Source organism: Pituophis catenifer, unplaced genomic scaffold (genome assembly GCF_029215685.1).
Source record: "Pituophis catenifer annectens isolate HBS135680 unplaced genomic scaffold, rPitCat1.0.hap2 SCAF_8, whole genome shotgun sequence".
Taxonomy (NCBI): domain Eukaryota; kingdom Metazoa; phylum Chordata; class Lepidosauria; order Squamata; family Colubridae; genus Pituophis; species Pituophis catenifer.
The window spans coordinates 76,364,571-76,383,348 of NW_027256888.1; the positions used below are offsets into that span (position 1 = coordinate 76,364,571).

General features: G+C 42.6%; 1 protein-coding gene across 1 annotated transcript; it reads right to left on the minus strand.

Annotated features, from left to right (window-relative positions):
- Positions 1–2,089: 2,089 nt before the first annotated feature.
- Positions 2,090–9,021, minus strand: STBD1 (starch binding domain 1). Its single transcript, XM_070948757.1, has 2 exons — positions 8,772–9,021; positions 2,090–3,209 (listed from the first exon to the last, which is right to left on the minus strand). Exons 1-2 carry the CDS (start codon positions 8,953–8,955, stop codon positions 2,464–2,466), a joined length of 930 nt encoding a protein of 309 aa, XP_070804858.1. The 5' UTR covers positions 8,956–9,021; the 3' UTR covers positions 2,090–2,463.
- Between the last annotated feature and the right edge of the window lie 9,757 nt (positions 9,022–18,778).

Consider the following 18,778-nt stretch of genomic DNA (forward strand, 5'->3'; position numbering starts at 1 on the left):
GAATGCTCCAACACTGGAAATTTTTAAGAAGAGATTGGACAGCCGCTTGTCTCGAATTGTATGAATCTCCCGCTTGAGTAAGGATTGGACAAGAAGACCTCCAAGGTCCAAACTGTGTTATTCTGTAATTCTGACATAATATTCTGTGGCTTTATGATTATTGGACATAAACTAGTAATATACTTCACAGAATGCAGTAAAGCAGCAAAGCAGGGGCAGCTTAAGAAAAGCTAAATCATAATTCAAGAGAAAGAAGGAACTGTTTAGTGTTAATACCTGCCAAACTGGATTTGGTGGTTAAAACAGCTAATCAGGAATTTCAAGTAAGGGTTAGGGTTTAGAGTTTGACAACTGTATTTTTTTTAAAGCAATTTCAGGGAAGTGATTTCAATCATTCATAGTTCCCATTTATGTCCATTCAAATAACAAGTATGAAGATCACATAATTACTAAATACATGTATAAAATCCGGGGTAGGGATGGGTTCTAATTTTTTTTACTACCGGTTCTGTGGGCGTGGCTTATTTTGTGGGCATGGCTTGATGGTCATGTGACAATTATTTAGGATTTAGCAGAGGTACTGGTCTACCAGGTTTTTAATTGCTTGCAGAGCTGTACCAGTCTACCCATTTATTTTTTGCAGGCACTGATCTACTCATGTATTTTTGCAGGCACCGGTCTACTCATTTATTTTCTTTTAACACTGATCAGCTGTAGGGCGGCCCTTTGAAGCCCGCGGCAAGAGTTTTCTTCCCTCTAACCATCAGCTGGGACTCAGGAGGCAGCAATAGATTGGGGGTGGGGCCAAATAAAAGGTAAGAATAACACGGGGGGGGGGCGGCGGGGGGGGCAGAACTGATTCGGTGTCGTCATATTGTCACCACTACCGGCTCGGGAGAACTGGGCTGAACCGGGAGAAACCCACCGATCCAGGGGTGGGTTTCACTTACCTTTGCTACCGGTTCGCTCACACGCTCGCCACTTCTGTGCATGCACAGAAGCTTCTGCACATGTGTAGGTCATATTTAATGACATCCGGGTGGGTGGGCGGAGCCTCCCGTGCCGCTGCTACTGATTCGCCCGAACCGGGGCGAACTGATAGCAACCCACCATTGATAGAATCTTACTTTTCTTCCAAAGTGCAAGTCACTATATTTAGGATCAAATCAATTTAACTTTTTTACTTACACTGAAGTGAAGGAAGCTTTTTTCCTTTGTATTTTAGAGAGGGCATGGATTCATTACAATTATTAACCGTAAACTAACGTGCTTGTACAGATAATTGCATTAGCCAGGTTATTTTTAGAAACTCAATATTTATTTTAAAAATACATCCAGGTTAACTTTGTTTAACTTTATTACAATATTTATGTCATTGTAATAAAATTGTTTAGCTTTATTACAGTATTTTTGCCTAATCGTCATCCTAACCTTTTCAATAACAAAACCAGGAACTGGCAACCCCGTTGTGATAAAAATAGTATTAAAACAATGGGAGCTTAATTTTCTAACTCTTTTATACATGTTCTATTTTAATGAATTAACACCATGCCTAAGGCTGTGCTGGGCACAGGACAGACATGGTAAAGGGCAATTTTTTCCAAAATCAAGCGAGTTGCAGATGTATGTGTCCTCCAGCAATGCTTAGAGGGAGGGTCTCCCAGATAAAATGCAGGTAAAATCAAGACCACCCCTTTTTTTAGCACCCAAAATATAAAGGCCAGCCATCTTCTTCTTGGAAACCACTCTTGGACTTTGTGCTTGAGGTGGGGGGAAAAAAATGAAACTTTGATGTTGGGTTTTGCCAATTAGATAGGTTTGCTGTTATAGAAATGGCTAGTATACATTATCATCTAAGAATCAAGAATTGAGGTTTTATGTTATTAACTTATTCTACTGCACCAAAAGGGGTCTGAAGTCAATGCTTTTCCTTTTTCCCTACACTTTTCTCTCTTCCCCTTCCCCTCCCTTACTTACCTATTATCTTTGTTCTGTTTGTATTTTTGCATTATATATTTTGATAAGCTGAAATATTTGAATCCCAATAAAGGGTTTTACAGATAAAAAAAAATATATAAAGGCCCAGCCATCATTGTAAAAAGTCCATCTTTATTGCTTTTGGATGCAGTCATCATAAACTAAGAATGTTTTAAAACAGTTACAGAACAGTCCAACTATCCTTATCTTATATCCAGAGTCCCTGATTCACACACCTGTCTCTTCACACAATACAATGTCAACTTGAGAGTTGAAAATGTTTTATTTTGAAACATTGCCCACTACAGCACCTAACCTGTTTCCTATTAGGGAGTCCATGGTTTGACTTCATTTGAAGAACGTGTTTCTATCTTGAAACCTAACCTAGTGGAAGAAAAACTAGCTATGAGGCAGTCCTAGTAAAACACACAGCAAGAAGAAGCACTAAGGTAGGTAAGTAAAGACAGAGAAATATACTCCTTCTGTTCAGTGATATCCCCACGACTTATGGGCCACCTGATCTTCGTGTTCAGTTACTAGCGTTCGGTTGGCACACTCTTCCCATCGCACGATCTTGCCACTCTCCACCAAGATGAACTTCCACTCAACGCTGGTATCAAACGGTAGAACCACGGAGTCTGACCAGAAGCCATCTTTGTCACACATGAGGGGTATATAATGGCGCCATTGGCCCAGACACTCGTGGTCACCTGTGATCGCGATCTCCTGGGCTTCCAAATGAGTGATGTAGTGGACACGGAAAACCACATGGACAGTCTGGGGCATGGGGGGCACGGCCGCAATTCTCTTCCCTTGTTCCAAGTCCTTGTTGCCAACGTCATCTGCGCAAGGTTTCCTGATGGCCTCAACATCTTCAGGATCCACAGTTTCTGGACCCAGATCTTGGTTGAGTTTCTCCTCAGGCTTATCACCAGAGTTGTCTACTTCGGCTGACGTTCTCTCCTCACGGGCTTCCACTTCATGGCTTTGGGGCGGTTCGGAGGCTGTGTTGGGGTGATTGGATGCTTCGCTCCTTAGATATTCTGAACAGTTCATAAATGGGATTACAGGCTCTTTGACAACTGCTTCTATTTCAGGAGGTTGTATGAAACCGTCAGGGGTATGATGATCTCCTGAGAGTGTAACATGGTTCTCTAGTGGCTCCTGTGGGCTGGACACACATGCTGGTTTTGTTTCCGAAACGACACCATCACCGGTTCTCTGAAATGGGTCTAAACAGAAAAGATATGGTTAGCTATGAAAACTCAGTCCTACATTCCTCGTACATGTAATTTTGTGCACCACCACACCACGACTCTTTAAAGCGAGGGAAATGTCCTGATTGATGATTTAATCCCACACAAACTGTATTTGTTCTCCCGACATGGAATTCCTCAATACTGTTGTGGCCCACCATCAGCCAGCAGAGCTGGTGGCAGACTCAGACAGTGAGGAGATTGGGGAGGAACATGGGCCAGTCCTGGAGTCTGGGGAAGGCTCTGATGAGGGCTCTGCGTCGGAGGCAGAGAGGGGGCCAGGGCCGTATGACAGGTATCAGCTGCCTTCGGAGTCAGACATCAGTGAGACAGATGAACAGCTGGAGCCTGTTCCCAGTGTGCGCATGCGCAGAGTTGCCAAATAAAGGGAACAGCTAAAGAACAAGGGGCAACTCAGGAGTACAGCCACACATGGACGGTGAATGGCCCCTCCCAGAGGGAATAAAGAGGAGTGAAAGGAGAGGGGAGTTTGCAGGAAACAATTAGTTCAATTCATTAGAGTGAAGATCTGTTCCTGACTTCTTGACAAGAATTGTCTTCTACAGAGTGGTGTTTGGAAGATATCGGTCTGGCAACTCTCCAAGCCTGATAGAGGTCTGTAGTTGTGGAATCTCTTGAAAGATTGTTGGCCGGGACTTTGCCGGAGAGGAATTCCCTTTAAACTAAATAAAAGAGATTTTATCGGGACAAGGAGTCGGCTTCGTGTTTTTGGGAAGCCTAGGTTAGAACAAATACAAATTTGGCTTCTGTGCTCAGTGGCAATTAGGATTGACAAGAGTTTCATGTCTAGCAGCAAAATCCTCACCAGGTGTCCCTACCTTATTTTCAGTGCCTTTTGATATGTTTTTTAAAAATCGGTGGAATATAAATGCGCTGTAAATGCTAGGGTGAATCCCAAAGATTCTTTTTCCAGAAGGCAACTGGATTTCCTTGGTTTTCTCTTTGAAAACGTTTCGCTTCTCATCCAAGAAGCTTCTTCGATGAAGCAAAGAAGCTTCTTGGATGAGAAGTGAAACGTTTTCAAAGGAAAAAAGAAAAATCAAGAAAGTCCAGTTGCCTTTTGGGAAAAGGCATCTTTGGGACAACCATGATCTGCATGATTCAGAATCTCCAGACAGCTAGCATGAAGAATAATAATAATAATAATAATAATAATAATAATAATAATAATAATAATACAAAAAAGAATTATAATTATGAGCTTGAATTAAAGTGCTTGGGGATTGTTTCGAAGTGAGACTGTATTTTTCGGAGTATAAGACACACTTCCCCCTCCCTAAAAGAGGGTGAAAATTTGGGGGCATCTTATACACTGAATGTAGCTGGCCCCCACCCTTTGGCCTCTGCCTCTGAGCAATTTACCTCCTTGCAGCAAGCAGCAAGTTTCAGTTTCAGCACAGCTTGATTAGCACAAGCAGCTGATAGTCGGTTGGATCAGTCTCCTGACCATCAGCTGTTTCAAGCTGGAGGGATTGCCATTGCCTATTGCTGTCTCCGCACGCCCCATTTTCAGCCTCCACGGTTTGCTGCAAGGAGGCAAATTGCTGGGAGGCAGATTTTTTTTTCTTGTGCTAATCAGACTGTGCTGAAAATGAAACTGAAACAGGCTGTTTGCTGCAAGGAGACAAACTGCTGGGAGGCAGAGGCAGATTTTTTCTTCTTCTTTTCTTGTTTTCCTCCCCAAAAAAGGTAGGTGCGTCTTATAGTCCAAAGCGCCTTATACTCCGAAAAATACGGTACTTCTTCACTGCATGCTAGTGAGCAAGCAATAGCAACTCACTGCTATTTACTGGGTCTGATTCAAACTGTAAGATGAAAACTAGACCCAGCATACAGAAGGAAAGCTGCAAAAATAGTCTAGCAAATGCCATCAGCCCTCGCAAAGAGCTGTTATAGGACCACACCTTCCTTTCCGGGCTGTTCCTGCTCGAGTCAAATGCCAGGCTGCACTCCAAGCCAGCTGGCAAAGGAGAACCTATTGTGAAGTTAAGGCTTCACCATAGCTGAAATGCCAAGAAATTGTTGTCCATTGTTTAATTAGACCCCCCCCTTCCCCTCCCCCTTTTCACCTGAGCTGGTCCAAATGACAAGATTAGTCATGGCAAAAAAAAAAAAAATGCAAGCAATTCAATCACAAGCAATTACTATCTTTACTGAAGAGTTATTTTCAGCAGTTATTTTCCAGTTCTGGACTTTTTCCCCCTTGGCTCAATTTATTTTTAACTTTGCAAGAAGCGTTTTCTCCCGCTGTACTCTTGAAACTGATTGATTTGAGCTCTGTTAAATTTTAAGAGCAAAGGCTCTTGTTCGGCTGTGCCATGATTAAGCATAACGGTCAGCAGGGCACTGGCACAAGGGAGCTAAAAATAGCTGGTTCTGCATGGCCTGTCCATATATTAGGCAAACACAAGCCCAGATGCCAAGGATTCCTGTGGGGCCTGTAGAACTGATGGCAGGCCGGGCACCGCGATCCATGCAAAGGTCGCACAATCTAAGACGATACTTTGCATAGTTGCCCTTCTATAGCTGTAAGAATCCTGCCAAGGCGCCACTGAATTGGCTGGCCAAAGGCATTCTAGCTGCCCGATTCGGTGCCAGCCACCATTCAATCTTCTTTGATTACCAAGAGCAAGCAATATCTCTTGCTCTAAAACAAGATTTATTTATTTATTTATTTTTAATATGATTTATCCAATCTTTTAAGACCTGTGGACTTCAACTCCCAGAATTCCCCAGCTGTGGAATTCTGGGAGCTGGAAGTCCACAGGTCTTAAAGTTGCCAAGATTGGACATCCCTTCTGCAAAAGCTTTGCTGGCTGAGGAATTCTGGGAGTTGAAGTCCACAAGTCTTAAAAGTTGCTAAGGTTGGAGACCCCTGCTCTTAAACGAAGGGTGTCCAAACTTGGCAACTTTTAAGAACTGTGGACTTCAACTCCCAGAATTCCCCAGCCGTGGAATTCTGGGAGTTGAAGTCCAGAGGTTTCCAAGCTTGGGCAGCCCTGCTGTAAAAGCTACTGCACAAATATCTGCCTGCAACTTTTTCTCATTCTTTCCCACGCCAATTTTTTACAAATTGCCAGCCGCAGCTTAACCCCAGGCAATGTTGTGAATGTTCCCACAAGCACGTCTCCAATATTATCCTCAGCAAAGAATTGATGGGTTCGGGTGTCCCAGTAGTGGGATTCAGCCAGTTCGCACCACTTCGGGAGAACCGGTTGTTAATCTTCTGAGCAGTTTGGCAAACTGCCTGCAGTTGGTAGAGCCTTGATAGTACAGTGGTCTAAAGCACCCTGTTATTAACACCAGCTGCCTGCAATTATTGCAGGTTCGAATCTCACCAGGCTCAAGGTTGACTCAGCCTTCCATCCTTTCTAAGGTAGGTAAATTGAGGACCCAGTTTGTGGGGGCAATAAGCTGACTTTGTATAAATATACAAAAGGATGAAGGCTATTGCTGAGCACCTGAGTCTTCGGAGAAGGGTGGCATACAAATCAAATTAAAAAAAAAACAAACTGATTGTTGGAAGAAATCATTAGGGCAGAGAACCGGTTGTTAAATTACTTGAATCCCACCACTGGGGTGTCCCCTTGCAAAAAAGGCACTCGAGAAGGAACAGTTGTGAAGGAATAGAGGAAGGTGCAAGGAGAAATACAGTAGGAGCCTGCAAGCTTGCACAAGAGTAGGTTATGTAGCTCTCTCTCAACTGGGCAATGCAAGGGCTGGATGAGCCAACATGTTTTTGGATAGAGTCCCACAGTGATTATTAAGCCCCCCCCCACCCTTTTCATATACTGTATCAGTTAACTATTATGAAATATGTTGAGGAACTAACTTTACAGAAGTTATTTTGCCCTCTGGGGCTGCGCTGATTTTATTAGCAACAGAGATTTCGGCAGGGCAGCCCCTTTCCCCATCCTACTTTCCCAAAACCCCCCCCATTTAAAAATGGATGCTTAAAAGGTTTAACAGCAATATATACCACTTATATAGCGCTTTAGCTCATTCTGGCTGCATTCACACAAGGCACCAGGAGCAGAAGTCATCCCTTCCATTTTTAATTTTTTTATGTTTTGGCCTTCATCATACTTGGCACCACATACTAAACGGGCTGGGATTGCGCCACACACTCACACCCCACCACATCTTCCCCATTCCAAGGTTGGCACTAATATTTCTAGCAGGGCTTTTCTCCCGACCAGGTTGGAAAGGGGGGAGGGGGCGTCGTATGAAAGAGGACTTCGTGCCTCTCCAAAGCAAAAGCGAGGCGGACGAACCACACAATAGGGGTGGGGGGAGAGGCGAGGGTTCAAGAACCAAATTGTGGTCCAAGAATAAAGGCAGGAAGGGAGGCCGGAGCCCGCCCGAAAAGGCGCCTGCAGGGCGCGCGCCCCTCTCCAAAAAAGGGGCCAGAGACGCGTAAAAAAGCGCAGCCGCTTCTGGAGACGCTGACAAGAGTTGCGGGCGCTCCCTCAACTGGAGCCTTTTCAAAAATAGGCCGGACAACCATTTGAACGGGATGCTGTATATATTAAGGTCTCCTGACTCGAGCACGGGGTTGGACTAGATGACCTCCGAGGTCCCTTCCAGCTCCAAGAGTCTGTGTTATACCCCAGAAGAAACGGGGCGGCACAAAGGGAAAAGACTGAAGCAGGGAGGGAGGGAGGAAAGGAGGAAGAATGAGAGAGGGAGAAAGAAAGAAGGAAGGAATGAAGACAAAAGGAAGGAGTGAGGGGGAAAGGAAAGGAAGGGAGGGAGGAGAATGAGGGAAGGAGGGAGGAAAGACGGGGAAGGAGGAAGGAAGAAAGGAAGGAAGGAAAAAGGAAGGAATGAGGGGGAAAGGAAGGAGAATGAGGGAGGGAGAGGGAGGGAGAAAGGAAGGAAGGAAAGAAGGAAGGAAGGAAGAAAAAAAGAAAGTGAGGGAAAGGAAGGAAGGAGAATGAGATGGAGAGAGAGGGAGGGAGAAAAAAGGAAGTGAAGGAAGGGAGAAAAAAGGAAGGAGTTGGGAAAGGAGACTGAGGGAGAGAGGGTGAGAGAGGGAGGGAGAAAAAGGAAGGAAGGAAGGAAGGAAGGAAGAAAAAAAGGAAGGAGTGAGGGGGAAAGGAAGGAAAGAAAGAAAGGGAGGAGAATGAGGAAGGGAGGGAGGAAAGAAGGGGAAGGGGAAAGGAAGAAAAGAAGGAAGGGGAATGAGAGGGAGAAAAAAGGAAGGAAGGAAGAAAAAAGGAAGGAGTGGGGAAAGGAAAGAAGGAGAAAGAGACAGAGAGAAAAGGAAGGAGTGAGGGGTAAGGAAGGAAGGAAGAATGGGAGGGAGAAAAAAGGAAGGAAAGAAGGGAAAAAAGAAAGAAGGAAGAAAAAAAGGAGTGAGGGGAGAAAGGAAGGAAAGAAGGAAGGAGAATGAGGGAGGGAGAAAGAAAGAAAGAAAGAAAGAAAGAAAGAAAGAAAGAAAGAAAGAAAGAAAGAAAGAAAAAGAAAGAAAGAAAGAAAGAAAGAAAGAAAGAAAGAAAGAAAGGCGGGCGGTACCTTTGGCTCCGCGCGTGTCCCCCTTGGGCTCCTCAGCCTTTTCCCGCTGCCCGTCTCCTCCTCCTCCTCCTCCTCCTCCGAACCACAGCCAGGTCATGAAGGCGGCCGCCACGGCGGCCAGCAAGGCCTGCCACAGCCCGGCCATTAGCCCGCCGTCCTCGCCTTCCACCCCCAGCCACGCCATGGCCACGGCGGCCCCAGCAGCAGCAGCAGCAGCAGCAGCAAGAGGGGCAACCGGCGCTCGGGGCTGAAGGCTCAGCGCGGAGGAGCCCGAGCGAAGCAGGGCCGCGCCCTCCCGCCCAGGAGCCTTATATGGGCACCGGGAGAGAGGCCGGCCACCAGCCCAGGCCGGGGTGGAGCCTCGCCGCCAGCTGGGCTCGCTTGACACCAGGGGAGCGCCCAAGGGGATCCCCGCTCTTTTGCGCCCTCGGGATCGGAGCGCAAACTTTTTGGATGCCGCCCGGCTGCTCCCCGCCTTTCCTTGCAGCCCCAAAGGGAAAAGCAACCCCCGTCATGCAGGGGGTTGGACTAGAAGACCTCCAAGGTCCCTTCCAACGGGGTTATCCAGATATTCCTCCCCTCCTGCTGGATTGAATTCTTTTTTTATTTTAAAACAAAACATAAAAACATAAACCCACCATCCATACAATTGCAAACAAGCGTGCCGGTCGGTTACAAGTCTTTTGTGCTTCCTCACCTCATATTCATGACTTACTAAATTATCTAATTTCTCATTTTACCGATCCAATAAGTACCTTTGTAGCATCATCCTCATTCATCTCTTTTTTTATAAAAATTATTTTCAGATATTTATACTAGAACATTCGTTTCTTCGTCCTTCGATCAACAATAGTCATACCACTTTGTGATGATGATGATGATGATGATGATGATGATAATAATAATAATAATAAATACGACAAACTACCTATTAATGATTGATACAGTTCTTTACTGAACTGTGGACTCTGCAAACTATCCTGCTGAAATTCCTGTGTCATAGGAGTCTTGGCAGGTTTACATAATTCCATCCCATATTTTGTCAACAATTTGCAGATCTTATTAGATTGTGAAATTTTAAATCCTCTAGATGTTTTCAGGATATCCAGCCCTAGATAATGCCGTATATGTCCTAGATTTCTAAGTTTAAATTTTGTTTGCAACTGACTGATAATCTCTCTGGCCTCAGCGTCAGTTCTGGTAATTATGGCAATGTCGTCTGTAAAGAGTAACAAGAATGAAACACATCCATCCTGTTCTTTTTTAAACAGACATTTATCTGCTACGCCCTCATAGAACCCAATGTTATGTAATTCCTGCACTATACATTGGTTCCACTCGTAACCTGATTGCCTTAAACCATATAGGCTTTTCTGTAGCCTCCAACACTCAGTTCTATCCTGTGTATCATAACCAGGAGGTTTCTTCATATATATTGTATGCCTCAATGGAGCGTTCAAGTAAGCTGTCTCGACATCTATATGAGTAATAGAGCATTTATTTCTAGCTGCCCAAACAAGCATCGTTCTCAAAGTGCTCGCTCGTAAACTTGGAGCAAAAACTTCATCATAGTCTCTATCTGTCTGTGAGAACCCTTGTGCAACAAGCCGAGCTTTATGGGTTACTACCCCATCTACACTTTTCTTTATCTTATAGACCCACCTACAGCCTATAAGTTTCTCATTTGGTGGTATTCTTACAACTTCATAGACACCAAGCCTCTTCAAAGAATCAATTTCTCTATCCATTGCCTCCTGCCAGGCTTTTTGCTCCTTTTCTGGATATAATTTTATATCATGATAACTGGATGGTTCGATATCTACTTGGCAAACCACTGTGGCTTTATAGCGATCTGGTGGATGCCGGTCCCTGGAAGATCGTCTAGGCATAACAGGACTAACATCAGGTATATTGGGTTCATCCTCCCCTAACCCTGATTCCTGTTCCTGTTCTTCAACCTTAATAGATGGTTTATCATCCATCTTAGATGAACTATCATCAGGAATATGGTCTACCTTAACATCAATATCTGTAAAACCATAGTCTGCTTTTTCTAACCTGTCCCAGCCTTCATGTTCTAGGAATTTAGCACTAGCGCTACACAAAACTTTTGTTGTTCCTTTTTCCCAGAACCTATAGGACCTATGGTTAGCTTCATAGCCAACAAAAATCATTTTCTTTGCTCTCTGTTGGTCCTTCCTTCTCTGACTAACTGGTATATGCACCCAGGCTGGTGCACCAAAAGTATGTATATAACTTAAATCAGGCTTCCTGCCGTGCCATAAAGTAAAAGGAATTTTTCCTGTAGAGGAGTGCACCACATTATTTAAAATATGATTGGCACATAATATTGCTTCTCCCCACAATTTATCAGGTAAACAAGCATCAGCCAGCATAGTCCTAGTCATAGCTTGTAGGGTCTGGCCTCTTCGTTCAATATATGCATTATGTTCTGGCCGAAAAGGGGCAGAACGTTTATGCTGTATCCCAGCATCCTTCAAAAACTTAGCCAACTGATGGTTAGTAAACTCAGTTCCATTGTCAGTAACAATGCATTTCACCTTAAACCTCTGCTTCCTTTCAACAAAACGAAGCCAATTTGTGATACATTGGAACGTATCACTTTTGGACTTCATAAGGTAGCAAAAACCATATCTGGTAAAGTGATCAACTATACTCAAAATATAGCATGCTCCCCCTAAACTGGGTTTCTTTGGCCCTATTAAGTCTAAAAAGACTACCTCCAAAGGTTTAGTTGTTTTAAACCCATTGCAGCGGTTTGCAGGTGTAACTTTACTTTTATGCTGGTTACAAGTATTACAGTTTAGGTATTTGCTGCAAGCCCTTAACTTGATGCCTTTAGACTGCTTAACAGTCAAATTCAACAACCTGAAATTCAGATGGCCAAGCCTTCTATGTAATAAATGTACGCATTCATCATGAGGCTTTACATTTCCAAATCTAGCTTTTGACTGAACTAACAGTAATGACTTATCCCTAATGACAAATAAGTCGTTTTCTAATTCTGCAGTAACTACAGTGCCTTCACATTCCAGCAAACATTTGTTGTTTTTAAAAGTTACTGTAAACCCAGAATGTAGTAATGACTTTACAGATAAAAGGTTATATTTCAAACTAGGGATATAAAGCATGGGTAAAAGGTGCTTACTAATAGAACATTGAACAAGTCCCTCCCCAGCTACAGTCACATTCCAGCCATTAGCTAATTTGACCTTTTTAGTACTTTTCCTCATATTTAGAAACAGTTTTCTGTTTTTTGTTATGGATTGAGAGGCACCGCTATCAATCACCCACCAATCATCTCTTATATTATTAGATGAACTGGTTGCTAAATTACACCCTTTCCTGGGTTTAGCAGAGTTTCTAGCAGACACTTTCTTATTATTACAATATTTTGCAATGTGCCCCTTAGCCCCACATGCATAACAGCGTTTAACAATATTGACATTCTCATATACAGCTTCCACTTTTGGTTGCTGTTGCATCCTTAACTGGTCTCGTTCTTGCCTACGTTTGGCCTCATCCAGTAACCTACCAGTTATACTGGCCAATGTTAGTTCATCTCTAGACAATACTTCTAATGATGAAACAAAAGAGTCATAACTGTCATCCAACGATGAAAGAATAATATAAACTTGCTGCAGTTCAGTAAACACAAGGTCTTTCTCATGTAGCTCCTGGAAAAGCCCTGTCATGGAGTCCAGGTGAGCCATCATGTCTCCTCCTTTCTGAAGATGTAAGCGAAATAATTTCCGTGTCAGGTAGATATGGACACCCACAGAGTCACGAACGTAGAGCTTCTTTAGCTTTGTCCAACACCTCGCAGCAGACTCTTCGCCTCGGAAATGGACAAGTTGCTGGTCTCCCAGTGTCAGGCCAATGATGCATAAAGCACGCTCGTTGTCCCTGTGAAACTTCGCTATCTTTTTGGCATCTTCTTCATCAGCAGCATTCAGTGCAGTTATGTCTGGTGGATTATTAACCATGTCCCACAGTCCTTCTTTTCGCAAAAGTAGACAGCATTTTGTGGACCAGGTAACATAGTTTGTTCCATCCAACCGGGTTATAGTAGAATAACTTGTACCTTGCTCAAAAGCCATCATCTTGACTACTACACCCACTGCCTGCACTTCTCACTTCCGCAAAAACAAATTAAAGAGCCCTGGAACGTTCTGGGCCCATAACCAATGTTAGGGTGTGTGTAAAAAGTATTTGTTGCTTGTGCAACGAGCAGAGCAGAAACACACAGGGAAGGAGATAAACGTCCAGCTCTTGTGAGAATAATACTTTATAGATAACAGTCTCGGTGTAAGTAAAACAGTCCAAGGTCATAAACAGTAATATCAGTCCAGTAAGTATCTTCCCTTACCAAAGCAAACAGACTTTAGTAACTCTTGGTATACAGTACCATATAATAGACTCAGTAAGCAACAGGATACAATCAGGTATCAATCCGGAAGAAGCAGGAAGAACCAGGAAGAACGAACGCTTCTCTGTGCTGCTTATTTATGCACTGTAGCCTAATTACAGGGTTCAGCAAACCCTGATTACATGGCTCAGTTGTTCCTTAAAGAAACAGATATTGCCTGACCAACAAGTTAGGAGTAAGCTGCAAGCTGAACCTAACAATAATAATAATAATAATAATAATAATAATAATAATAATAATAATAATAATAATTTCTACAAAAAAACCACCTTATTCAGAACAGCTTACATCCTCCGACGATACCTTAACAGTTCCTAGGTCCTTGGTTAGGACTCGAGCTGCTGAGCTATTAACCAGCCTCAAAGGCTGTGAATCTCACTAAAGATTAAATAATAATAATAATAATAATAATAATAATAATAACAACAACAACTACTACTACTACTACTACTACTACTACTATTACTACTTCTTTTATTTGCGGTCACAGACCAAAATACAAATGCAAAAGAACATGAGGAAAGTAACATGAGGAGCCTGGATAGCTCTGCAGACTAAGCACTGTAATTTAACACCAGCTGTCTGCAATTAAAGTAAGTTCGAATCTTGCCAGGCTCAAGGTTGACTCAGCCTTCCATCCTTTCTAAGGTAGGTAAATTGAGGACCCAGTTTGTGGAGGCAATAAGCTGGCTTTGTATAAAATATACAAAAGTATGAAGGCTATTGCTTAACGCATTGTAAGCCACCCTGACTCTCCGGAGAAGGGCGGCATATAAATCAAATAAAAAAAAAACACACATCATAAACAATTGGCTACCAGAATCCTTGGCTGAGAGGAATTACATCGTTCTCCTCTTTGTATTATATTTTGTACCTTTCTACCATTCTTATGTTCTAATAGTCTCACCCCTGTTTCATTTCCAGGTTTTATTATCTAGCCATTGATAAAAAAATAAATCCCATCTCTTATAATATGGATTGAATTCTTAAAAGGCAAAAGAGCATCTTTTACACCCTTGCAAGCCATAGGATGGGGCTCGCTCGCTTCCTTGCGCGTATCCAAGCGATCCCGCCTGTCGAGGGAGGGAGGGGCGACAAAAAAGCACGCAGGCTAAAAGCCCTGCGCAAACCTGCCCACATTTCAAAGCCCCCCCCCTGCTCTCCCGGATCAGGAGGGGGGAAAAAAAAGAAGAATCGGTGAAGGAGTCTGGTAGTGCAGTGGACTAAACTACTGTTAAAGTAGTATTTAGCTGCCTGCAATTCCTGCAAGTTCAATTCTGACCAGGCTCAAGGTTGACTCAGCCTTCCATCCTTCTGAGGTAGGTAAAATGAGGACCCGGTTTGTGGGGGCAATAAGCTGACTTTGTATAAAATAGAACACCGCTTGGGGGGCCCAAAAGCCCTACTAAGCAGGTATATACAAAAGTATGAAGGCTATTGCTTAAAAAAGCATTGTAAGCAGCCCTGAGTCTCCGGAGAAGGGCGGCATATAAATCAAATCAAACTAAAACTAATAAACTTTTTGCCTTACCTGCGGACAAAAATTGCTGGGCTTTTTAACGGTGAGGCGCGCTCCTTGGAGGTGATTCCAGAAAGCGGAGGGGCTTTTAAGCCGCTTAAAGAGTACTCGCGGAGCGGCTTCCTCCTCCCGAGAAGGAGGTTTAAGTTAACCCAGGATTGAAGAAGAATAGAAAAAAAAATAGAATAGAGCTGGAAAAGGGACCTTGAAGGTCTTCTCGTCCAACTCCCTGCTCAAGCAGCAGAACCTGTACCATTGGCTCTGCAACCCAACAAGACAGACACCGATTAAATAAAATAAATAAATAAAATAAAATAAAGATTTAATGAATATTATATGAAGTAATAACAAAATGTAGGGAAGTTTTAGAAATGGAAATAAGATTCAGAAATATAAACACGTTTGAGCTGTATTGTTAATAGTATTTAGGGTAAGAATTGTGAATTTGTGGTATGTTTATGAGGTATTATTTGAATTAAGATTTAAGGGGGATTAATAGAAGGGTAATTGCTTTGATTAAGTTAATATGAGTAAGCTTTCTATAAGATGGTAATAGTTGAGATATGTGAGTCAAGATTAAGAAATAAGTGTTAAGGCAAAAATAGAATATATAAAACTGTGTTAAAGATGGAACAAAAAGGTGAACAAATTTATGACCGGATTAATGCTCTGTTCCGAAAAGATGTATTGTATGTTTATCTGTGTGTTTAAAAAAAATTTTTTTGTGGGGGGAAAAAAAAGACACACACAGATTTCAGAGGATAATTAGAACTGCAGAAAAAACAATGGCTACCAACCTGCCTTCCATTGAGGACCTGTATACTGCACGAGTCAAAAAGAGGGCTGTGAAAATATTTACAGACCCCTCACATCCTGGACATAAACTGTTTCAACTCCTACCCTCAAAACAACGCTATAGAGCACTGCACACCAGAACAACTAGACACAAGGACAGTTTTTTCCCGAACGCCATCACTCTGCTAAACACATAATTCCCTCAACACTGTCAAACTATTCACTAAGTCTGCACTACTCTTAATCTTCTCATCGTTCCCATCACCCATCTCCTCCCACTTATGACTGTATGACTGTAACTTTGTTGCTGGTATCCTTACGATTTATATTGATATTGTTTCCTGATTGCTTATTTGTACCCTATGACTATCATTAAGTGTTGTACCTTATGATTCTTGATGAACTTTTCTTTTATGTACACTGAGAGCATATGCACCAAGACAAATTCCTTGTGTGCCCAATCACACTTGGCCAATAAAAAATTCTATTCTATTCTATTCTATTCTATTCTATTCTATTCTATTCTATTCTATTCTATTGTCCAATCTCTTTTTAAAAACCTCGATTTCTGGTGGCAAGCTGTTCCACTGGTTAATTGTCCTCACTGTTAGGAAGTTTCTCCTTAGTTCGAGGTTGCTTCTCTCCTTGGTTAAAGGTAAAGGTTCCCCTCGCACATATGTGCTAGTTGTTCCCGACTCTAGGGGGTGATGCTCATCTCCGTTTCAAAGCCAAAGAGAAGAGTCCAAAGACGTCTCCGTGGTCATGTGGCCGGCATGACAAAGCACCAAAGGCGCACGGAACGCTGTTACCTTCCCACCAAAGGTGGTCCCTATTTTTCTACTTGCGTTTTTTACGTGCTTTCAAACTGCTAGGTTGGCAGAAGCTGGGACAAGTAATGGGACCTCACCCCGTTACACGGCATTAGGGATTCGAACCAAAAATACATGAGTAGATCAGTGCCTGCAAAAATAAATGGGTAGATCGGTAACAGCTCTGCAAGCAGTTAAAAGCCTGGCAGACCAGTACCTCTGCTAAATCCTAAATAATTGTCACATGACCCTCAAGCCACGCCCACAAAATAAGCCACGCCCACAGAACCGGTAGTAAAAAAAATTTAGAACCCACCCCTGGTATGTGCTTGCATCTCCCATGTGCACTCTGCCCCCGCGCATCCTGAAAATCAGCTAGCCAGCAGGAGGCGCACACGTGTGGTGGAGCTGAGCTGGGCAATGGCTTGCGTGCCATAGATTTGCCATCATATCCCTATGTTATCACTTGGGGGAAAAGCCGGGTCTTCAATGCATTATTGGAATAAGCTATGAGGATGGAGGTTGCTTATCCTCGCCTCTAAGGATGTCCTATGGGGCAGGGACATCTCCCTAACCCCCATAAATTAGTAATATTATAAATACCCTGGCCAGTGTCTCTTTTCACTTTTACCATTGGGCAGAAGACACCAAAATATAGCCAGCCGGACAAATAGGTTTACAAACAGCTTCTACCCAGCATCTACTGTCAGATTCCTAAACACAATATAGCATCACAAACAGATTAATATGACGAATTTCACTAGTGCCAGTGTAGTGTGTAATATGATATAAGATCATACACCAGAATAATATATATGTTGCACAGAATATGACATACATATGGAAACATATGATTAGTTTCCCCCCCCCCAACTACTTGTATAAAGATTATTCTATGTATTATTCATGTTGTTTTGTATTCTTGTATGAACTGCACCAGTAGAGGCTAAACCATTTTTCTTGTTTACATTGTATATTTTTGATGTACGGTGACAATAAAGGCTTTGCACTTTGAATATTTAAGGGAAGGAACTGGGAGTGTGCCAACCCTATCTAATTCGATTAGCCAGGTAGATGTCCTTAGGGAAAGGCGGTCTCAGATATTTCAGTTATGCTCATTTAATTGTTTTTGCTCTTTTGATGCTGCCTTTGAGTCAGGATTTTGCACAGGGTTAAACCAACATCCAGGGAAATTATGCTCAAGATTTGCAGCAGTTTAGATGTTAGCTAACACTGTGGCTTTTCAAGGCACTCGTTTACCTGTTGATTCAACACTGGGAAAGATGTTCAAGTCCATTGTCAACAAAACTCTCTTTGGTTTAGTTTTAAAATGTTGATCTGTATCTTTGTTTCTTAATTTGAAAGGCGAGGCTTTTGAAGATGGATTTCCAGCTCTCTTATTAAAAGCAGTAGTGGCTTACTTAATTAGTAGAGGCTAATTAGACTGTATTTGCAGAATTTTTCCATCTTGCCTCCTCATCCAGTGCTTTTAGCATTGCTGTATGTGTAATTTAAATTTATAGGCACCCGAATGGTCGGTCTTCTCAAGCGCAGCCTAAGTTCAGAAATAAACCAATCATATCTTTGTAGGAATAGCAATTGAGAAATATGCTTCAGGTCACCAACTTTGTAGGAAGAGTCGCGTTAGCAAAAAAATCAGGAGTCTGACAGCACCTTTTCCAACTAATGAATTGGAATTGGGAGGCAAAAGCTGTAGCTCACAAAAACTTATGCTTTCAGGTAACTTTTGCCAATCGAAAAAAGTGTTGCTACATAGCCTTTTTTTTAATCCTGGATAGTGTCAGACACACTTCTGCCAATTATTGCATCAATTTACAACCGCAATTGGGATTAGATTTGTGGTCATAAATTTTTACAGTCATAAATCGAGATACCCATGGTTTTATAACATTTTTTTGTGGTGGTCACTAAGCAAATCATTGCAGCCGTTAAGTAGAGCGGTTAAGGCACCAGGCTACAAAATAGAAGGCAGTGAGTTCTAGTCTTGCCATAGGCGTGAAAGTCAGCTGGGTGGCTTTGGGCCAATCACCAGTGGACAGTGAGTTCTAGTCCCGCCTTAAGCATGAAAGCCGGCTGGTAACTGAGCCAATCACTCTCTCTCAGCCCAATTTACCTCACAGGGACGTTGTTGCGGGGAAAATAGGAGAAGAAAGGTGTGTGGGATATGTTTGCCATCTTATTTGTAAAAATAATAAAGGTGGGATACAAAAAACGAGGACTAAATGCTCCTCTTTTCCCACAAACTATAAAAATATAACAACCCCCTTTAGGGAACATGTGAGAATCAAGCACAGATAATAAAACAATAAAAACTTTTTATTAAACATCGCCAGTGTGAAAACAAGATACACAGGTTTTTCCCCATTGTGCTAACATTGTAGATGTTACTTTTATATTTAAAATTAATCTCCTC